A 21,801-nucleotide genomic window follows, 5' to 3' on the forward strand; every position below is an offset into this window, starting at 1 on the left:
CTGTAGTGGTGATGGTAAAGCAGAAATAGGAGATTCTGTGATCTGCCAATTGAGATAAGAGAGCACAAACAACATCATTATGGTTAATGATCTTGGACTGGAATATCTCTCCTGTGAAGACAGACTGAGAGTCAGGGATGTTCAGCCTGGAGAAGAGAAGGCTCCAGGAAGACCTGGTAGCACTTTCCAGTGCCTGAAGGGAATCTAAATGAAAGATGGGTACTTGGTTTTTATCAGGGCCTATTTTGATAGTACACGGGTGATGATTTAATGTAAGTAGGGTCAGTTTAGACTAGTTAAAGGAAAAAGCTTTTCAGGAGGATGGTGAAACACTGTCACAGGTTGCTCAGAGAGGATCCCTCATCCCTGGAAATGTTTGAGGTGAGGTTGGACAGGGCTCTGAGTGACCTGATCTACTTCAAGATGCCCCTGCTCATTTTAGGAGGATTGGACCAGATGACTTAGAGAGGTCCTTTCCAGCCCAAGCAGTTTTGCTTCTAAATCTCCCCTGCATTGATATCTTTCACTATTGCAGGAAATTGTTCTTGGGTTTCTATCCTTTGGAAATATACATCAGCAAGTAATTCTCTGGTGTGGGTTTTCTGTGGGGTTTTAGTTTTTTGCATATTTTAACTTCTTTGAAATTGGAGTGCTCCACTTGATGCTACTTCGTTTTTTGGAGCACTGTAACTTTGGGTACTTCTGCTACCTTACCTTTGTTTCTGAGTATAGTTCCTTTGTGCTAAAATACAACTGGTTAAATGAGCTTGAAAGAGATGCATTTATTTCTGTGGACTTGGTTAGTTATGGTATTGTTGTCTTACTGTGTTTCATTTTGTTTGGTTGGTGCTGTTTGGTATGGGACAGCTGATGTCTGGGAAACTGCCTTCATTGCCTTAGATCATTCTTGTGGCTTGTTTTGTACCCCTGTATGTCTTTATATCTTATCCAAAAATTGTATTAAGCTTTGGTGAGATGAATGACTACTCTTGACTTCATTGGATTAAATAAGTATTTACTAGTGTTAAGATGCTGGTGCTTACTTTGGTGAGTCTGATAATTTAGATGCTGCCGTTGGCTTGACACTTCAGGACTGCTGCTTTTCCATATATATTTTGTAAAGGATTTATGTTCTTTTCTGCTTAATACTTAGAGTGAAATACTTTTGTTTGCCTTTTTCCTTCCTGTTGTCCTAGCTTAGCTTTGATACTGTCTTAGAAATTCCTGGAGTTCTGTGCTCTTCTGTATGTTATTTCTGAAATCCTCCTACATATTATGTATTACCTCATCTGTGCAGTTGTGGTTCTGACAGATGTGCCTTTGGTTTTAGGACTTTGTATTTTATGCTTTTAACTTTGTATGGGAAACACAAGGCTGTGTATTCATACTGGCTCAGTATGTTGTTACTCTAACAAGGAAAACTACCAGCATACCTTTCAAACATTGCTGTGTGTCTCCATTCCCATCAATCCTAGGAAGCACAAGTATAAATATCATGTTTAATGAAAACACTGATTCCAAGTAGTTTGTTATTGTAAGATCACTGGAGCCTCCATTTCTTGATAGTGTTACTATATTAAGTTCTGATAACTTTAACAAAGCTTTGTTTATCAGCTCAAGTTAAATCCAGTAAAATTGCTTTGTCTCTTTGCTATTCTAGATTCAGGAATGAATTTTCAACTATTGCTAACTGCAGAATATCACAAACAAAGTTGTCTGATTTGTTTTAAATTTGCAGAGTAACTTTCTTTCTGTTCAGCTGCTGACAAGTGTGAGCTTTGTAAGGTTATCAATTTTTGTGCAAGTCTAGAAGAACACATGAGTACTGGGGAATAAAATGTGCTTGCAGTGGAAAACTACTTGAAAGGTGTCTCCCTGTGTGGAAGCACTACTGCTGCTCTGTGATAATGAGAAAGTTGTAGCTATTTTAAGACTGTGGTGGGGTATGTTTTTTTGAATTGTTCATGGCAATATTACTTTGGGTGGCTGCCAGAAGCTGCGTCTACAATTAGACAGATTAAGAAATAATATTTAAAAAGGAAATACTTCATGTTAGTTTTAAATGTTTTTGAAAACTTGTTTTCCCTTGTTATAGAGAAGTCCACTTCCTTAAGGGTGTGTCCTTGTTTGATGGATACTTTTAATGAGAACTTAATCTTGTCTATTGTCTGAAGATCACAGAGGCATAATCCAGGTTGGTAGGGACTTCAGGAGGCCTCCAGTTCAACCTCTTGCTCAAAGCAGGATCAGAACCAGTTGCTCACAGCTCTATCCAGCTGGGTCTTAGAAACCTCTGGGGGTGAAGGCTGCAACTTCCTTGGGGCCTGTTTTCACAGCCTGACTGCCTTACAGTGCAAAAGAAGGGCTTTGTTGTTCTTTTTTCCTGGAAATCAAGCTGGAATCTAGTTTGTTTTGATTTCTGTTGTATCTTGTCACTCACCACTTTGAAGACCTGGCTCTGCCTTCTCAGCAAGTGCCTCAAAGGCTGAGTGAGCAGCTGTGAGGTCCCACTGCAGCTGTCTCTGCTTCAGGCTGGACAATTCCCAGCTCCTTCAGCCTTTCACTGTAGGAGGGCAGGTGCTCCATGTTCTGCTCCTCTTGGGGAACCTCAGCTGAACTCCTTGCAGTTTATCAATGCCTGTCTTGTACTGGGGTCCAAAACACTGTTCTAAATGCTGTCTAATGAGTGCTCTGTAACTAATTACTAGGACTTAGCTTACTTATGGAAATGTGGGTGCTTATAAATATGCTTATTAGTATTTGGGATTTTTAGGTATGACTAGATTTCAAAGCAAAAATTTTTAAGCATTAGAAGTATTCTTCCACTTGCATACTGATAAAATTAACTCACATTAATTTCAGTGAAAATGTTTGATGGATTTAAAAAATACTGTCACAGATAACACCTTATCTTCATTACATATTTATTCAACTTGATTAGCTCTGAATAAGTCTAATTTGCATCATTGAAGTGTTGGAAATGAAACAGAGTAGTTGGTTGTAATTCTAGAGTGAAGTTTTCTATAGAAATTGAAGTCAGATAATGAATTTATTTTCACTTTCAAGTATGTTTAAAGAAATGGGTCTCAGGGAGAGTTGGGGGAATCTTACACAAAGTCAGCTTGCATCCACAGAAACATAAACATCTGCAGCAAGACCACACACATCTTGTTTGCTTGAAGTGGCCTGGTGGGGTGGCAGCGTGGGGAGAAGGGGAGCTCTGTCCTGCTGTATTGTCAGCTTCCTCAAAGAGAATTTTTTTCTGAGAACCTGACAGGATCTCTGCCTATTTATTTTAACTTTTCCACATCTCAGTGTGAATTATAATCAGTGTTCTGGATGTTTTCAGAATCTTAACTCATCTCATGTAATGCTGCAGTTCAGCCCAAACTTAGTGACTGTGCAGTAAGGGAAGGAAATAATAAAGAAAGCAAAGGAGCAAACAGAAGGCTTTTGAAACACTGGGTGCTGTTCCCTGTGTGAGCAGCAGGAGTACGCTGTGGGTGGAAGCACAGGGAGTGGCCAAACAAGCGTTTGTTTTCCTGGGCTCTGAGGTGAGTGCCCGGTCCCGGCTGGGCTCCTGCGGCTCTGCTGAGCTCTCCCTGTGCCTTGGCTGCTGGGGTAGCTGTGGTTGCAAGATCAGCCAGCTCGGCTGTGCCGCTACCTGCTGCAGTCACAATTGCCATTTTGCAGTGCAGATCTGTTCAGAGTTGTCACATCCTTTAAAAGTCACTTTTCTAGGGCTTGTTTGTGCTCACTTCTCTTGTGGTTGAGGCAGCCTTAATTTAAATTTACGTGAGCTCCAGGTAAAAGCTGCAGTTACTTGGTCTCTGCTGACATAGAAAAACTGGGGCTGCTGTGCCTTCATTTTACCTGGCATTTCTCACTTAAAGTATGCAAAAAAGTACAGTTCATATGGAAAAATTTTTAGAACAACTTCCTGACTAAATATGCTTTTTACATTTATAAAATCTTAAACTTCTATAAATTGAAGAATCTTATCTGAGCAAGTATTGGATGTTGACAAGTTGACATGGCAATATAGCAAAAGTTGAATCTACTTTAAGTTTATAGTATGTAAGATATTGCACGGAAGGAAAAGCTGTGAAAGTATCTTAATACTCTGTGGGCAAAATATTAGACTCCAGTGTTACAAGAGTATTTCTGTGTGGAGTAGTTTGAAAGGATAATGATTTAATTTTGATTGCTAATAGCTTTTCATTGAAATTGCATTGGCATTGCACTAAAAGTAGTTCAGGGCCCCTGTTTCAGTGTTTGGAGAAGGTTAAGATAGCTGGACACCCAGAAGGGAGGCAGTAACCTCTGTGTGCAGGGTCACACGTCACACAGGCTCTGTGGAATTCAAAGCTTTTTTTGTCTTCATTTCTTCAGCTGAATGTCTGTTTCTTTTAATTTTTTTTTTTTTTTTTTTTTTTTTTTTTTTTTTTTTTTTTTTTTTTTTTTTTTTGTGGAGGGATGTGATTTTTTTACTGATAAACTGTATCACTGAATATTGCAGTTTTAAACACAATGTCAAATTTCCTGTGTTCTTAATGAGGTATGAAAGATTTGGGTAACAACCCTGTAGAACCCACAGGATGTGGTGTTCCACTTTATTCCTGCACAGACCATTGGTGTACTGTTAATGTCAAAGCATTTTTCCTCTTGCAGTTTAATATGTCTCTGTTACAGGACTGTTGCAGTGTCACTGTCAGCCCTCCTGTGACCAGGAGCATGGGCTCCTTTTCACGGTGCAGAGATCTGGCCAAGCTTTCCCATGCTGAGAGGGGAGAGACAGTGCTTTTTAAGGACTACAAATTTCTGCAATGGAAACAAAGACTCTGTAGTCTGTCATTGTCTTTCCTCCCCCAAACAAACAAACAGAATCTCTTCAAGACTGCTGTGTGATGTCAGATCAGTTGATGAAGAGTTTGTGAGTAGTGAAAGGGAAGTGTTTTCCCAGTGTTAGTTCTAAAATTCCCTTGTGCAGTGTTGTGAAATTAAGATGCTGAATCCTCTGTCACACAAGATTCTGTCTTTAATTAATACCATTTAAAAAATAAAGAACATCCTTTTCCTTTAAATACACGAAGGTTATTCAAACCAGAAGGCTGTACCCTCATTCTTTTGCTGTACTAGCTGAAGCTTCAGTTAGGAAATGGGGGATTGTTTTTGAACAGAGAAGTGCTGTGGAAGCCCTTCTTTTTCTTGTGTTTTTTAAACTTGAACCACATGAGTGTATTAACATGCTTGTGACTTCAAGAGCTGTGCAATAATACTCCAAGTAGGTAGCATTTCATAATATGTGTATACAGTGACTTAAAACAAGCACTCTAATGTCTGTTTACTGAACCAATACTCGTATTCCAACATTGGAATTCCATTAGAGAGCTTGAGTCAGAATATTCCTTATAATAAGAGCCAATTGCAAAGCTAGAAATGAATTTCTTGTTAGATTTGGATGTTTTTGAATAGTAACCTTCAATTATGAGGGATTGTGTAATTTTTTGAATTACTGGTAGCTTGCAAAACATTCTTTTAAGTTCTTCATGTCTACCTGTGGACCTCAAAAGTCTAAAATCTCTCCTGGAAATAGTCTTGCAGCTCAGGAGGTAGTTTAAGTCTTCAATTTGTGTTTACTTGTCAGATACCCGGCATGGCCTCATCATCAACATCTAAATATAATTCAAACTCCTTGGAGAACTCCTCAAGTAAACAGGTAAGTGTAACTTTTTTCATGTTTTGGTTTTCTACATCAGAGTTCCCAGAGAACATTGTCTTGCATATTTGGTTAGAAAAACAACCAAAAGCTTCTTGAATGTATATGCTTACTTTTATTGCTAAAATTCTAATGCAGTTAACTGAGATGATTTAAATATTTTTGGAGTGGATGGGCAAAGTATTTGCTATCATAGCTAACAAGAGACTCCTTAAAATCAGTTCCAATGTACTTACTCTTATCCTTGCTTTTACTTTAAAATATTCTGTGACATTCTTGAAAATTTTGGGTACTTTGTTGCCTTTGATTCTGTATTGCAATTGCTAAGTTATACCTTGCTCTGTTTGCCTAGCTCAGTTTTAAGATGTTCATCTTGAGTGAAAAATATATTGAAACAATCTAAGTGTCATGTCCCTCTGTTTTCTAATGCTGTGCAGCTGAAGAAAATGTAACCAGGGTGCAAGAAAACAGTAGATTGTGTGTGATAGTTGTGAGTACATTGCTTAAGTAATTGCAGTTGATTTGTTCTTCCAAGCCCAACGTACTTGGAAAAATAAATGCACACAACTTCCAGAGAACTTAGAGTATAGAGATTTAATTCCAATTGAATACAAATAACTGACTTTTCTTTTAGGAGAAAGATTAAAGCTTGCTTATGTTTCAGATCTGTTCAACCTTTAAACATTTCATAGTTGCATTGTAAGGTAGTGGTATGTTTTCCTGTTTTGGTTCAATCTGTGAATTCCTACTTTGGCAAGACCTGTTCTTTCCCATGCAGGAATTACCTTTAAGTTTGGTTGGTTTTATTTTTAATCTGGAACTTGAAATTGTAAATAAACTGTGATGTGCTGTTGTGCTTCTCTTCTTTAGAATCTAAAAGATGGAACTAATTGGGAACAAAATGAAGAAATACCTCGTCTGCCAGGGGAGACCAGGGTTACAGGTATGAAGCTCAGTAGGTGCCTGATGCAGTGGTTTTCAGCAGTCTGAAGATACAAACACTTGTATCTTACAGAATTGTTTTGTAATTTGGACTGGTTTGGGCTGGGGGCAAAGGTAAGGTCATGCTGAAATGTCATGAGTTTTTCAAAGAAATTGTGAAAGATTCTTTTTATCACTTATCACAAATAACTTTTAAGTGTTAAAACCTTGGTTTCTACACAGGCCAGATCTTCCCATAGAAAGAAATTGCAAGTTGTGTCCTGATTGTATCTACAGATTAAACAGCACATGTTGAGTGGTGAGAGCTCCTCCAAGCTTCCTGAAGTCAAGAGAATTCTGTGTTCTACCCACTATGCATTGATACCTTGTAGAGTGGTGTAGAATTTAAGCCTAAATGTGAATTCCCAAAGTACCATCTTATGCTTCCTTGACACAAGAGGGCATGAACAGGGCTTCTCTGCTCTTGATGGCTTTTACATACACAAATGCTGCAGCATGAGGGAGATTATTGTACTGTGTAGTTTTCTTTTCTTGATGGAGGCTCTTCCTGAAATGCAAGTCTCTGTTGGATTCTTTTACTTGTGCAGCGTCTCCTCCCCTATGGCCAGATTTGTTGGGTGGATTTGTAAACAAGATTGGCTTAATTGAAAACAAAGTGGTGATTCAGAGGAAGTAGTTTTGTTTTTATTGAAGAAGGTGTGAGGGAGAGGGTGTGGGACTGAGATGGATGTATGATGTGATCCTTGTGGAAATTGTCTGTGCTTTGGGGAACTGCACTGGAATAGGGCACTTCTTGTGGAAGGCAGATAAATAGATTGGGCTAAAGAAATAAGTGGACAGGAAGAAATAGGGAAGTCTTTAATGTCATGATTGGACTCAGTGATCTTGAGATTTCTTTTCCAGCCTTAACAATTCTGTGATTTGGCTTGCATTGCTTCACTTAAATCTTTTTGAGTGGTGTGTGTTAGTATTTGTTCTGTTACTCTCCTTGCTGAAACACTGATGGCCCTACTCTGTTTGATTGCCTCAAATTGAAATGTAATGTTTCTCTGCAGCATGGTGAGTTCCCTAAACACTCTTCCACTTCAACTACTACTTCAGTAGAGAATTGTTTACAGAATGCTGTAATAGTATCAACAATGTATTTGTTCTGGGATGGTGAATAGACTGTGCTACAGTAATAACAGTACTCCCTGTTCTATGTCCTCCTGTGTAGTGCTCAGAAAGAAAACACAAATATAACTAGGGAAGGCTACTGAAATCTGTGCACTTAATTTGGACAAGTTTAGTATATGAGTCTTTCACATTTTCTTAATAATTCAAAAATTAAAGATAAAACTAAGATGTATTACTTTCTAAATTAATTCACCTCTGAGTACAGCTCTTGTTTTATTTTACTGCTACTTAAGTAATATTGTCCTCAGCTCTCATTTTGTCTTTTCACAATCTTTTAAGAAATACTACATTTTTTTCAGACAAGGATGTTATTTATATGTGTCCATTTAATGGCCCAGTTAAAGGAAGAGTGTACATCACAAACTACAGGCTGTACCTAAGAAGTGTGGAAAATGTGAGTAACATGTCACAATTACTTCATGGGATGAGTTGGCTTTAAACTCCCTTCTGTTCCCCCCCACTGCCTTTGATTTATTTTGTGGCCAGTTCATTTGTTTTAGTTTTGGCACACATATGCTTGTGGGATTGCATGGGAGGCTTTTTGCTTGAAATGGTCTGTAATGTTAGTAATAACCATATCTTAATTCTGTAATGACTAAATAGTAATTGCCTTTGTGCCACTGAGAGATCTGTATTACAATATAAGTTCTTTAAAATTAATTGTGCTGTAAAAATGTGATTTTTGCCTGGTAAAATTACAGTTTAATCACTTAAACTGAACTGATACCTTTATCTTTTGTCTGTCAGAGCTTTTTTGATAGCTGTTCCCTTTAATCTGTGATAGATCAAGGGCAGTAACTAATGATGTGCAATAGTTCTTAAAATGGCTCTCAGTAAGCCAGGACTTTGATTGTCCTTGCTGTTAGAAAAGAAACATACTTTGATCAGTAGAACCTTATATGAGTGGGGGAGTGGTAGTGTGTTTGATAAACAGTGACATGGAAGAGAGTAAAACGTGCTTGTGATCTCTTCCATAGTGTTTTGTTGTTTTTTTTTTTTAAATAAGGATTTGGAACTATTGAACTGAGGCCTTTCTGGCTGTAGCTAACTGTACTAGTAATGTCTTTTTTTCCATTTAGCTCTGCTTTATGCTGTGTATCAATAAAGCAGTATTAACCAGCAGGGGCAATCAGTGTGTAGCAGAAGGCATTTCTTAGGGCATTGCCACTGTTTTCTCTGCATACTGAACAAGGCATGAAATATTTTTGTAGCATATTAAACTGGATGATGCTCAAGGCTGTAGAGTGACTGTACAGACTTCATAACATGCTGGGAGAGGAGACTCAAAGGCAGAAACATGCTTTTGTTTCCTGTATGTATTTCATGTCTGCTTTCTATTCTGCAATGCATAAGAGCTTGAGTCTTGTTCTCACATTAATCTTTTCCTTACTCAATCTTTTCTTGCAGGATCCAGTTGTGATATTGGATGTTCCATTGGGTGTAATTTCCAGGATTGAAAAAATGGGAGGAGCTTCAAGCAGAGGAGAGAACTCTTATGGATTAGATATAACCTGTAAAGTAAGACTTTCCAATAATTCAGTTGGAAATGAAATCCAGAGGGTTTTTTTCCTCACTGATTACCTATTTATAGGAAGGGAAAAGTACATGTTTATGGATGAAAAAGTACATGTTTATGGATGAATTTAAAAGGAGCTTTTTGAAAATGGACAGGGAAATACCTTTTGTATAAAGGGCTGTTTAACTGTCCTACCTGTGTGCAAGGAGAGGGATTGGTCTTGCTTTCCAAATCACTAATTGACAAGGTTTTGCACCTCAGTTGTATTTTAGGGCATTATTACTGCACTGCTTTGTTATTTCATTTGTTCTAAAATGAGTATTTTTAATAATTCTGGTATCTTTGAAGAACATCTCAAACAAGGTCTTTGCAAACTATAAAGCCAGTGAAAAGTTTATGTAAAAAATATATATAGTATCACAAAAAATTGTCACCATGGAAAACTATGGTCATAGGGGAGTTCCCAGTGGATAACTCAGAGTCCTTTACTGGATTCACTGAGTGTATGCACAGTTCTTAGCAGCTAATGCACAGATTGCTTATTTTTGACACCAGTGATGAGAACATAGGAACAATGTATTCTACACAGATTATTGGCAAATCTTTCTTTCAAAAACAGAGTAATTCCCATCCTGCAAACTTTGAATAGCTCATGAGACTTTTTAGTGAATCAAATAGAGCCATTTCTGATGGCTTCATGCCAAAGGGCCGTTTGCAGCACGCAGAGTGCGGTACTGATTTATTTGTACAATTCTTATTCTATTTTATGGGATAAGGAATAAAACTGAACATTCACAAGGGTTTGAGGTGTGTTACAAGCAGATTCTAAATCATGTTTAGTGTATGATATAGCACTTGTACAAAGAGAAGCATCTTACAGCTTTGGTTCACCTAACAGATAATGGCTTTGTTTTAGGATATGAGGAATTTACGGTTTGCATTAAAACAAGAAGGGCACAGCAGAAGAGATATATTTGAAGTCCTCACAAAATATGCTTTTCCCCAGTCACATAACTTGGTAAGTTACATCATTTCTATTGCTGAGTTGTATTAATGCAAAGTTCTTGGCAATTAACTACCTATCTGACCTAGTAATGGCTACATCATGGCTGCTTAAAAAGTGTAACAACAGAATCTGGCATTAGCATAAACTAAACAGCAGCTTTTATTTTTTATATTTACAACACTTAAATCTATATATTTTGTAAAATTATGGATGTACTCCAGATACACTACTGAGCACCTCTGCTCCGTACAGATTTCATTGTTTAAAAACTGCAAGTTATCCTCCCTAATTTGGGAATATAGGGAATAATACATGCCTTACTTGATTTCCTGATAACATTAATTAATCAAGCAGTCTCCAAGGCAATGGTAAGTATGAATCACCAAGGGTTTTACTTCAGGAGGAAAAGATATGGTAAGACAACACTTGTTTTATTGACTAAACTAATGAAAAATATAGCAGGAATGCACTTGTGAATTTACATATTTATTTCAGGGTAAAAAAGCATCTTATGGAAGAAATTGAGCAACAATGATGATAGCTAATCATTTTTTTGAAATCCATGCACTGTCCTTATTGTGAGTGGTTTGACATCTCTTTAGTAAATGCTTAATTTTGTCCATTGTAATGCTCAATTTACAATTTATTGGTGTGCTTTAATTTAGGATAATTGTATAAGAGCACTGTTCACAAAGTATTGGGAGCTTCTGCTCTGAATTTTAAGAACTTTGTTCAAAGAAATCTTGAGTATACAAGGCTGCAGCAAGAATCTTACTTTTTTCCAGGAATGTATGTGTCAGTCAATGGAGTAGACTTTATAAACATTTAATTCTTTAAAACTTCTCTGCAGATATTTTCATTCTATACACAAACTGTGGAGCGAAAGCATAAGGGAAAAGAAATGCTTTTGCTTAGAGTATTTTGTATTGTTAGCAAATAGGCCTTCAGAAATGAAACAGATTTTTACATTTGAGTAGGTGTGAGGAGCTGTAATCACAAATAAGATAGTTGTTAGAGAAGTGAATATATCTACTTCTTCTGTTGCCATTTTATCCATTTTAAAATAGAGAATGATTGAAAGGATGACAGGATATGTGAACCTTGAAAGTATGATGGAAAAGAAGAAGCTGTATGTGAAAATACCAAGTTATGGAGAGGTTCAGGTCAAAAGTGTCTTCTAGACATCACAGGGTTCTGGCTTCTGTTGCAAGAGGGTTGTGGATTGGGTTATCCAGGGCACAGTCAAGTGTATTGTTGAATATTTCCTGTATTGTAGATTCCATCATGCCCATGCAATCTCATCCACATTATCATGAGGAAGAGGGTGGGGTTTTTTTTGAGGCTTGTATATAGTGAATATGGGCAAATCAAGTTGTAACTGACTTAGGAGAGTGTCTTGTGGGATAATCCAGCTATGGGGCATGAATACCTTGGTGATGAGATGTGCACTTGTAGTAGGTTCATCATCCAGAAGGACCCAGAGATCCTGTCTGGTGATGGCAGTGAGTGATGTGTGGAGCTGGCCACTTCCTGCTTCATTTGCTGGACCTGTTAAACCTAGTAAAGCTCATCATTATATGGCCCTTGTGAAGGCTGCTTGCCAACAGAAGTTAAGCTTAATAACAAAAGTCTTGGTTGAGGCAGTAGTAATTTGGCCCTTGGATTCAGTAAAGCACAGAAGTTGGGGAGATGGTGACAATGAGGAAGAGTGGCTGTACTTTGTCTCATAACTATGTCTGAAGCAGGGCATGCCTGTTAGAAATCAGGATTACTTTGGAGGGAAATAGAGTGAGCCTGTGTTCCATCTGAGTTGCAGCTGTCCTTATTTTCTAATGTCACAATGTTGATGAGCCCTTAACTTCAACATGAGCTAAGCAAGTGTGTGATGTTTTTTTGGTGTGCTTTCATTGTATTTTGGCAAGCAGTTTAAACTGATCCTGCCAAAGGTGAGTGTTTCTGCCTGGTTTTCCATTCCTGACTTGCTTTTTGCTGCATGAGTTTGAGGCTGCATGATGAACCAGATAGGGAAGTGAAAGGAACTAAAGTTAACAAGGAGATAAAAATAAAAGCTTTACTCTGAGTTACTTCCTGTCTTGTTAGTCCAAAGTGAGAGTGGTGTCAAAGCATCTTTGGGTGGATGTGAATCAGGAGGGATGATGGCACTGCTCCTTTCAGTGGCTGGTTTAGATCAAGGTTTCCCTGTGTGAATGTGGCAGTGTTGGGACTGTGCATGCCTGCCTTCCCCCTAGAGTGCAGCCAGCTCACTCAGAGAGGTGTTCTACAAAGAATGTGATGTACTTCCCCATGACAGCTGAGTGCAGATGGAAGCCCTCTGATACTCAAATGCTGAGCTCTTGTTCTTCTCTGGTTTCCTCTCTGCCTTTCAATTGTGTGGTTGATTCTAATATCAAACTGATTCTTCTAATATCAACCTGATATTTGTATAATCACTGAGCCAGCATAACTCACTTATCCAAGACAAAATATTCTGGTTAGCCCTGTGCTGCTTTGGATGATATGGGGAGACCTGGTTTGAAATCAGTATGCATCAGAACCAGTGCAGGAGTGGACATGTGAGTGGAGCAGGGAGAAGACAGGAGAGGAAGGAGGGGGATGTCCTGTTTTTGTCAATGATTAAATGTTAATGTAGCTCAGACCATCTTGTGGAAATGCATCCTGGATGTTTAGCTGGTTCAGCAGCACTGATGCTTGTACATCTTTGCAGTGGAAAGAAGATCTCATCAGACAATAAAGTTCTAATGCTTTACTGTCCTGATTTTTATCTGTATTTTTATATTTTATATCATATTTTTATATGATTGATTTTCAGCTGTAGTGGAACTTTATCCTAAGAGCTGATCCTAAACAGGAACTGGTAGAGATGCCTTGCTGTTTTCTTCATGTTGTTCCATTCTTGTACAAATGGATGGTAAATAAAACCCAAAAGATAATTTCTGACTGCAGTGTACTTACTGTTTTCAAGATTTGTCTCCATCACCATCCCAACAGCAGTGTTTGAGAGCCTGTAATAAATCACAACTGTTCCTCTGTGCCTCAGCATTGTCCTTGGTGCTTACTTTCAGAAGCTGATTCTTGTTTGTCTCCAGTTTGAGCATAGGTTGGGTTCAGATATCCTTGAATCAGTAACACAAAGTAAAATCTGATAGCTCATCTGACTGACAGGTTAGTTGATGGGAAGCAAACAGCTGCTGTTGCTATTTGCAAACTTGTGCTAATTGAAAGAAAATTGTTGCTGAAAGTGTTTGCTTTTTTTTAACGTTTGGAAAAATAAAAGAAAATAGCCAACCTCCCCCCCAAATGAGATGTTTTAGTACACCACAAAAGATGAGATATATTTGGTCTCTGTAGTTTAGTTTCTACATAGCAGCTGCTTCACTTCCTGATCTTACCATGAAAGTACACATCATCATTTTTATAAGATTGTTCAGCACCAGGGTATCTGCACAGTCTGTGTTTATTCCTAACCCCAGTAGGTCTGTGGGAATGCCCATTTTGGTGAGGCTCTGGTGGCTGTGCTGGCTGACTGGAACTGCTCTGATGTCACTGCTCCTCCTGGCCATGTAAAATGTCTGAGGCTTGGCTCACACCAGTGCTGCTGCTGGATCTGCAGAGATGACTTCAGCTGGAGCAAGGCTGGCAAAGGGGTGGCAAGCTCTGACAGAGCACCTGAATTTGCAAAGAACCCCTTGGCTTGAGGCTTTGTTCCCCGTGTCACATCAGAGCCAGGGCAGCCGTGGTGTGAGGTGACAGTGTTCACAAAGTTCACATACCAGCACTACAATGTCTGCTCTTAGTTTTTAGATCAACAGGTAAGATGTAACTGGCTAGGTTGTAGTAATGGCATACTAAACACCATTAATAATGGCAAGGATTATGATGTATTTATTTTTAAATACACTGAGAAACTTTCAACCTTTACAGTGAGTAAAAAGTAATTTATTAGATGTAAAAAGCGTACATCAGTGAGTTAGAAATAGAAAATGCAACGGATTTTCTTCACAGGTGTGTGGCACCTTGTTATTCTAGTTTTGCTGCTTTCTTCCTTTGCAATGCATCAATTGGTCAAATATTTCCTAGATTGTGTCTACATTATATATTCATGTACAAGTATAACATGTATTTATGTGCTGTGATTCCATGAAGAGTAAATATGTAGCTATTGTATTTATACTGATATTTATATATTTACATTACATTTATATTGCCAGACTGCTTGCTAAACTGTAATTGTCAGATTGCAGATGCTTTCTCCTTTACCTCACAGAACTACGTTGTGTTTTGAGCAACCAGTGTATTACATATTATTTTTGTGCACTACATGAGAAGGAGAAATTGAATGTTAAAGACAAGCACTGTATCTGTAGGAGGCTTAAAAATAGAGACTGTATTGAAATTGTTGGTTAACACCTGCAAGGAAGTAAACTATTATTTGCATAGTGAAGCATAAAAAGTAGCTTACCAAAAATGTTAAGCCTTGTCTGTATCCTTCTCTTTCTTTAGTATAGTTTTAGTTTAGTATTCTTTACTATAGTAGAATATCATAAAATAATAAATCAGCCTTCTGAGAACATGGAGTCAGATTCTCATCTCTCACCTTGTCCTGGGGACCCTCACAAACACCACAAGGGAAGGATTAACAATGAGAGAAGGAATTGAATTCTGTGTGTGTAGAGGGAAGAAAAAATCAATGGAGGTCAGGGTGGAGACTCTGAGTACCTCAGGTATTATTTGGGGAGAAGGAGGATCTAGGAGGGATGTACCATAGATTTGAAGGGAAGATGTGTGAAGAAGGCATAGAACAAACCAACCTTTAATTAGTGTGGTATTTGAAAGGCTTTCCTGGGTGAGTGATGGTGCCCTGAGAGGGGCTGGCAGGGTTCCTGCCTTGGGCACCAGGCCATCCTGAGCCCTGCTCGTGTGGCTCTGCTCTGCCCTTGCTCTGCCCTCTGCATCTGAAGGCTATAAATAAAATACCCACCCAGCTGCTCTGTACCCAGTGTGGGACCTCCCTGCTTCCCTCCCCACATGCAAGTGTGTATGTGAGGGGCTCTAATGTGAAGGAGCCTGTATCCACAAAAAGCTAAGCTGTGTAATTTTACTAAGATAGCACCTCTCAAATTTTACATCAGGTGATGAAGAGAACCTATGCATGTTGTATTGTGAATGGCATAATTTCTCCTTCCTGTTTATTTCTGTTCCATTTGCCTGCTGCACTGTAGAATTGCACTCAGATTTCAAGTACTGTGAGGTGAAAGCTTCAGCAGTGTTGAGTTAATCAAGACATAAATATACAAACATACTGCATTTAATCTGTAATCTTGGATTATTCAGGACAAAAGTAGAAATATGTGGGTCATTAGTGCGGATTTGAAGCTAACCTGAACTATAGCAAACCCTTCCGGGATCTAACTAATGTATTTATCACATTTACTTGTTCGCTATAATGTGGTTTATTAGTTTAGTTGCATTAGAATAATAAAATACCCAATTCAATAAAAAATGTTATTCAGTAGAAATTATATTGCTCATTATCACATTTTCTTTCAAACAAAAATAAGTCAAAACACGTGCTAAATAAGGCTTGCACTGACACAGGTCAGAAAATGTAACTGTATCCAAGCCTATGTCTTATGTTAAGTATATGATTCTAATGGTTATAAGTGTGGGTTGCTTGTTACAGTCAGGGTAAACTGTAGTTAGAAATTAAATAGACCTATATGAATTGAGTGTAACTGTATGTAGAGTATTGCATCTGTGTATCTCCTGCTCTGTTTTAATGACAACTTAACCCAGCCATAATTGTGTATTTTGTTGGGAGAAGTAGGGGGCCTAAGGGGCCTAAGGTAGGGTGGGGATGTTGCTGTGTTTCCAACGACAGCAGTTAGTAGTTCTTGAGTAGTATAATGCAGGACTTTTCTCTGATTTGTTCACATAAAAATCTGAGTCCAAATTTTTCTCCATACACCTTTGCATTCATTGTAGTGTTCTGTGATTTGTTAAGACTTCAGGTTTTTGCTGGTTGATCTATTCTACTAAAGATTTTTTTTTTAATTGAGCAACATAGGAGGAATTTGTAGTACCTGAAATATCAGCAAAACTGATGAAGAATAATTGTCTACTTAAACAGCTAAGAGCTGTGTGACTGTAAGCTTTGGTAGCAGATGTGGTAAAGCTGCTGTAGCCAAGCATTTTAAATGACTCATGCTGTACAGAGTAGGACATTGTTCTTTCAGAAAGGATTCAATCCATCCCCTCATGCATAATAAATTTAACCCTGGTTTTTAAAAGATGAAAACAAAATGCACTTTTTCCTCTGTCTTGTGGATTTTTTGTGGGTGACATGAGCAGCATAGCTGCCATTTATTTTTAGTTCAGAACAACACCTTTTTTTTATTTTTGTCAGTAAAAACCTGTTCTATGTAGCAGCTATCACAGTGCACTGTAATAAACTCATGAGTTTTACTTACCAGGGCTTCAGATGGGTAATTTTTACTTTCTCATGAGGAAACTTGCAGTAAGTAGGAACTTAAATAAAATACTTATTCCTGCCTTTAAGACATCTTAGGTGACCTGTTAGGATTCCAGTGTTTCTGTTTCATACTGGTCTAAGATTCTCCTTTGTCTCTGGGTCCTTGGTGAATTCTTAGCATAGTTGCTCTTTGGGATATAGCAAATTCCTTTGGGAGGAGGGGATGGTTCTTGTGTGTAGCTGTGTATTAATAGTTCAGCAAATCAGTTGCATCTACTGCTTCAGATAGTGATACTCCCATTTTGCTGTATTCCTTTTTTGCAATTAAACAGCCTTTTTCAGGTTTTTAAATAACTTTTGATACTTGCATCTACTTTTAATGAAATGGGTTTTTTTCTGGTAGAGTAGATGTCCACCTCTTCATCTCTTCCCTCTGTACCACTTGACCATTTGAGGGCAGTTTACTTAGTAAAAATAATTTGTAGTGTTTACTTGCACTGAAGGGTCTGAAAAGTTGTAAAGACATTCAGAAAATAAAACTAGGCAATGCAGTGTTTACTTCTGCAAACTTGCCAATGAGTGCACTTGTTCAAAATAGGGATTTCATTTAAAATTCTAGTTTGTAAAACTAGTGACATAAAGCATTTTGAGTGAGCAGTAACATCTTTTTAAAATATTTGTTTGCTTGAACTACATGAGAAGAAACCTTCTCCTTCTGAGGGGGATTCAGTTTTGTGTTTTGATATGAGCTGTTGAGTGTTTAAAGCAGTGTAACTTATTGGGCTGAGCAGGATTGCCCAGAACCTTCCTAAGGTTCAAAGCCTCCTCTTGGAGGGGTGGGGGTGGTGCAGGTTTGAAGAATTCCCTTCACTCTGGACCTTTGTAGGTGGAATCACAGCACCTTAGACCACAAGGTTTTTTCTTGCTGACTGGGTTTTCTGCATGTGTGGGATGTTCAGTTTAGTGTTCAGTTTCCCCTTCTAGGGTTTTTGAATAGCTCAGGGACTTTCAGCTGTTTTGTTACAGATGGGCTGTGATGGGCTCTGCACTGTTTCTGCTCTGTGTGCTGTCGCTCAGTTAGCTCAGGACAACACATTCTCTTTTGTGTTTTCTTTTTTTCTTTTTCTTTTTTTTTTTTTTTTGTTTGTTTGTTTGAAACAACTTTGTTTCTTGCTGCTTTTGGTATCTGAAGAGTTTGTCGCCCACCAAAATCAATTTTCTCAATGTAAACATTCCTCTTGCTTTCATCCTAAACTATAAAACAAACCAAGGGAGGAGAAGGGGGTTAGTTAGGTAATACAGCCCACTTGGAATTTGTTGGAAGGAGAAGGAAGATGAAAGGTATGAGGAACTTGCTGGAATGCTCAGTGAGGCTGCTCTGCTGTATAAATGAATTGTGAGAGCAAGTAATAAAGCAAGTAAAAAGTAAGTAATGTAAGCAGCTAACAATTTCATTTTCAATGGCAACTTTTTCATTTTCATGGAGTTTTACAGTAATTGGGATTTCTCTTAGTAAATATCAGTTGGGGAGAGGATGCAGAAGGGCAGCTGCTTCCTAATGGCAATGAATAGCAATTAAAACCTTTTTCCACTTTGAATTTACCATCTAATGTTGTATGTTGTAATTGAGGCTGTGCCTATTGGAGAAATTTGGTGAGAAGACAGTGGTTTATTTAGTGATAATGTGAAAAATATGGGAAATAAACCATTCTAAAACATTTCAATCTCCTGACAGTAAGAAAGAAAAAAAATCCAACCAGCTAACCTTTATAATTTCTTTTTTTTTTTTTTTTTTGTTACCTGGTAACTGTTGTGATATTTTCATTATTTTCATTACCAGATCTGTATTTTTTGTTACTTCTTCTTTGCTCCATAGTCTTTCACATACCAGATATAAATGGAGAGAATGGGGCTGCCACAGAGCAGTCAGCCCTATTTTATGCTTGTGAGCATTGGGGTAGAACTGATGATGAACCTTCATATTTGCCATTTGCAGTCAGAGTTTGGTGTAAGAAGCTTCTTGTATATCTTACAGCCTTTTTTTGCCTTTGTAAATGAAGAAAAGTTTCCTGAAAATGGGTGGATGGTGTACAACCCAATGTCTGAATACAGGAGACAGGTGAGTTATTACAGTTGCCATTGCCTGGTGCTTTCACATTTCCCAGCTTGCATAGAGGAATTACTGTTTGTACATTTCTCTTATCAGCTGTTGGGAGAGGATGGAATTGCAACTTGAAGAAAAGTAAAGGAAAGAAATAAAACACTTGAGCCTTTAAAAAAACACTAGAATGTCACAGGAAAGTAATCTTTGCTCTGAAGGAAGTTATTGATGCCTCTTCCAATGTGCCACTGCTTAGTGAGCACAGGTGGGGAGAATGTGCCAAATATGTAACTGTAGTGTCCTAAACATAGATTGGATTTGTTCTTCTTCCCAAAATGAAGTGGGGAAAAAAATCCAGCTTGTTTTAGAAACAGCATTGCTTTACAGAAATTATAGATGTCTATGAGTATTCTTCCTTGCTCTGTATGTGATCTTGGAAAAATATCAATGAAAGAAGATGATATTTCATTTTAAAATGTCTGTTAGATAACTAAAGTATGACAAAAAAATAAATAGCAAATAATAAGAACTTCCTTAATTTTTTTACCCTCTGTAGTTTTTTTGGTTCATGGTTAGAAGCCTAAGGCCCAAAAAAGGTAAAATACAAACACCTATACAAACCCCACTGTGCATGTGTGGAGGACTTAGCAGTATTTCTCCTGGAAATGCCTTACTGGTCAGAGTGCAACTAGGAGATATTCTTTCTCTGTAAGAAAGTTACCCTGAATCTTACTTTTAACCTGATGGCAGTACCAGGCTACAGGGAAGAAAGGTTATAGTGCAACTTTCTCCTCCACTGTCTCTCTTCACCAGGCAAGGTGGAAAGCAAAGCTTTAGGCAAGGAGAGAAGGTAATTTTCTTTCCTCAATCCCACAGTTAAAGAAATACATCTCCTAGTTTCAGTCATTGTTTTGAAGTTACTATAAGGCTAGAATTGTGTGCATAAGGGTATGAGATGGCTCTGCAGCTGTTTAAGGCTGTGAATCCATCTGCAATGAGCTGGTAATCTTTTTTTGCTTCTATTCCTTTGACATGGTACTTAGTTAAATTGTTGCTGAGTGGCCATAATGTCATGTAAAATTCAGAAGCAGACTTACTACTTGTTCAGCCAAAACCACATGGGCTAACTCCATGTTGTGTTTCAGGGGCTGCCCAACGAGCGGTGGCGGGTGACTTTCATCAACGAGCACTACGGGCTGTGTGACACGTACCCATCGCTCCTGGTCGTGCCCTACAACGCCACAGATGAGGATCTCAAGAAGGTTGCTGCCTTTAGGTCCCGAAATAGAATCCCGGTGGGTATTGGCTGGTGGAACTTTCCTGAAAGTGTAGCTAGTTTTAGGTTACATCCAGACAACTTCTTGCTGAACATGACGCAGAGGATGCTTTTTTTTTTTTGGAAGTGGTTGTGGCAAAATAGTTTTGATTGGCTGGTGGTTTTCACTGCTTGAAACTGGTATCTTGGTCAAACCACATTTCCGTTTTCCCCCGTCACCCATGACAGCTTCATTGGTTTTAACTTGACTTGCCCAGTAACAGTGGCCAGCAGTGCAGTTTCCCTTGATGAGGAAGGAGCCTTACTGCCATATGCACTGGTTACTATTGCTGAATGCCCATAAAAAGTAATCACAAATGTTGTTCTGCAAGCAAACCACATGGCATTTATACATAGTTCCACTGGTCAGTCCTAAAATAAGACCTCATGCATAGTCTCTTTAGTGAATTCTTGGGCATTTTAATCTGTAGAATAAGAGAAACCCATTTGACTTCTTGAGTTGCTGTAATGAAAATTCTATGAGGTGAGAGAATTTTTGTATATCAGCTCTTTATAGCGCCATAGAAAATATAATTTCTATCCTAATACTTGTTTTAACTGGTATTTCCCTTTGGCAAACTTGGAAGATGTGCTGGATTCTTAGGCAGTATCAGAAAGCTGCTTCAAATCTGTTTCAAACAGATGCACAGCTCAATATGACAGATATTTATCAGATATGGTATTTACTGACAGACTAGGTCTATAATTAAAAATTTACTATATATACACACATATCTGTATAACATGTAATGTGTATAGAATACATATGTGTAATGTATAGCCTATGCATCTAGTTCTAATAACCTAATGGTGTCATCCCTGTCACCTCAAAATTCATGACAGGCCTTTTGGTATGCCTGTACAGTGAGTAATTACCTTGGTAATAGTAATTTTATTAAAATAGTAATTTTAAATAGTAATTTCATTCTTGTCAAGAAATAGCCGCTTATCCTCACCCCTTCTCCCCCCTGCCAGGTCTTGTTTCTTATCTACACCTCAGGAATGAACAGTTTCTGAGGGTTGGATTTTGGAGGGTTTTTTGTTTGAACTCTGATCTTCTTTTACTCTGTAACCCACAACCTGTGGAGTGGGTGAGAATACTGTTTCTTAATATTTTTCAACAATGAAATTGCATTTTTTTTGCCTGCTTCTTGGGTTTCTTGCTTATCTTTAATCTCTGGCACTGCATCTGTTCCCTGGGCAGCTCACTGTCTTTTGTGGCAAGTCCTCTCTGGCTCAGAACAACAAAGACAGCATGTGCTTTGCTCCAGTGCCTTCTCTTTGTAAAGAGGGCTGAGGAACAAAATGTGCTTTAAAGAGAAGAGAAATCATTCAAGATACTGCAAGAAAGTTCAACTTCCCTTCCTTATCCAAAAAGGGGAAAAGTTGTTCTTGTAGAATTGGAGCATCTTAGTCACCATTTCTACAATCAGTTCATTTTCCTGGGTTGATTTTAGTTTCAGCAGAGATTCCTGTGTTTGTTACTAGTTTACTTTTAAGAATATTTGTGTAACCTAAGACTTGTAGGAAAATATT

General features: G+C 38.1%; 1 protein-coding gene across 7 annotated transcripts in view; it reads left to right on the forward strand.

Annotated features, from left to right (window-relative positions):
• MTM1 (myotubularin 1) overlaps positions 1 to 21,801 on the forward strand; it is a 41,497-nt gene that overhangs the window by 4,755 nt on the left and 14,941 nt on the right. For 5 of the 7 annotated variants that reach the window (XM_054641114.2, XM_054641118.2, XM_054641115.2 and 2 more), the window contains exons 3-9: positions 5,648 to 5,719; positions 6,590 to 6,662; positions 8,137 to 8,231; positions 9,245 to 9,355; positions 10,270 to 10,371; positions 18,885 to 18,968; positions 20,096 to 20,245. In XM_054641114.2, coding sequence (XP_054497089.1) covers positions 5,657 to 5,719; positions 6,590 to 6,662; positions 8,137 to 8,231; positions 9,245 to 9,355; positions 10,270 to 10,371; positions 18,885 to 18,968; positions 20,096 to 20,245 — 678 coding nt within the window. In that variant the 5' untranslated portion in view covers positions 5,648 to 5,656. Of the gene's footprint in view, positions 1 to 5,647; positions 5,720 to 6,589; positions 6,663 to 6,898; positions 6,960 to 8,136; positions 8,232 to 9,048; positions 9,150 to 9,244; positions 9,356 to 10,269; positions 10,372 to 18,884; positions 18,969 to 20,095; positions 20,246 to 21,801 lie in introns of those variants that run through there. The other 2 variants (XM_054641121.2, XM_054641124.2) reach the window with 2 other exon arrangements.

Source organism: Agelaius phoeniceus, chromosome 14, assembly GCF_051311805.1.
Source record: "Agelaius phoeniceus isolate bAgePho1 chromosome 14, bAgePho1.hap1, whole genome shotgun sequence".
Classification (NCBI taxonomy): Eukaryota; Metazoa; Chordata; class Aves; order Passeriformes; family Icteridae; genus Agelaius; species Agelaius phoeniceus.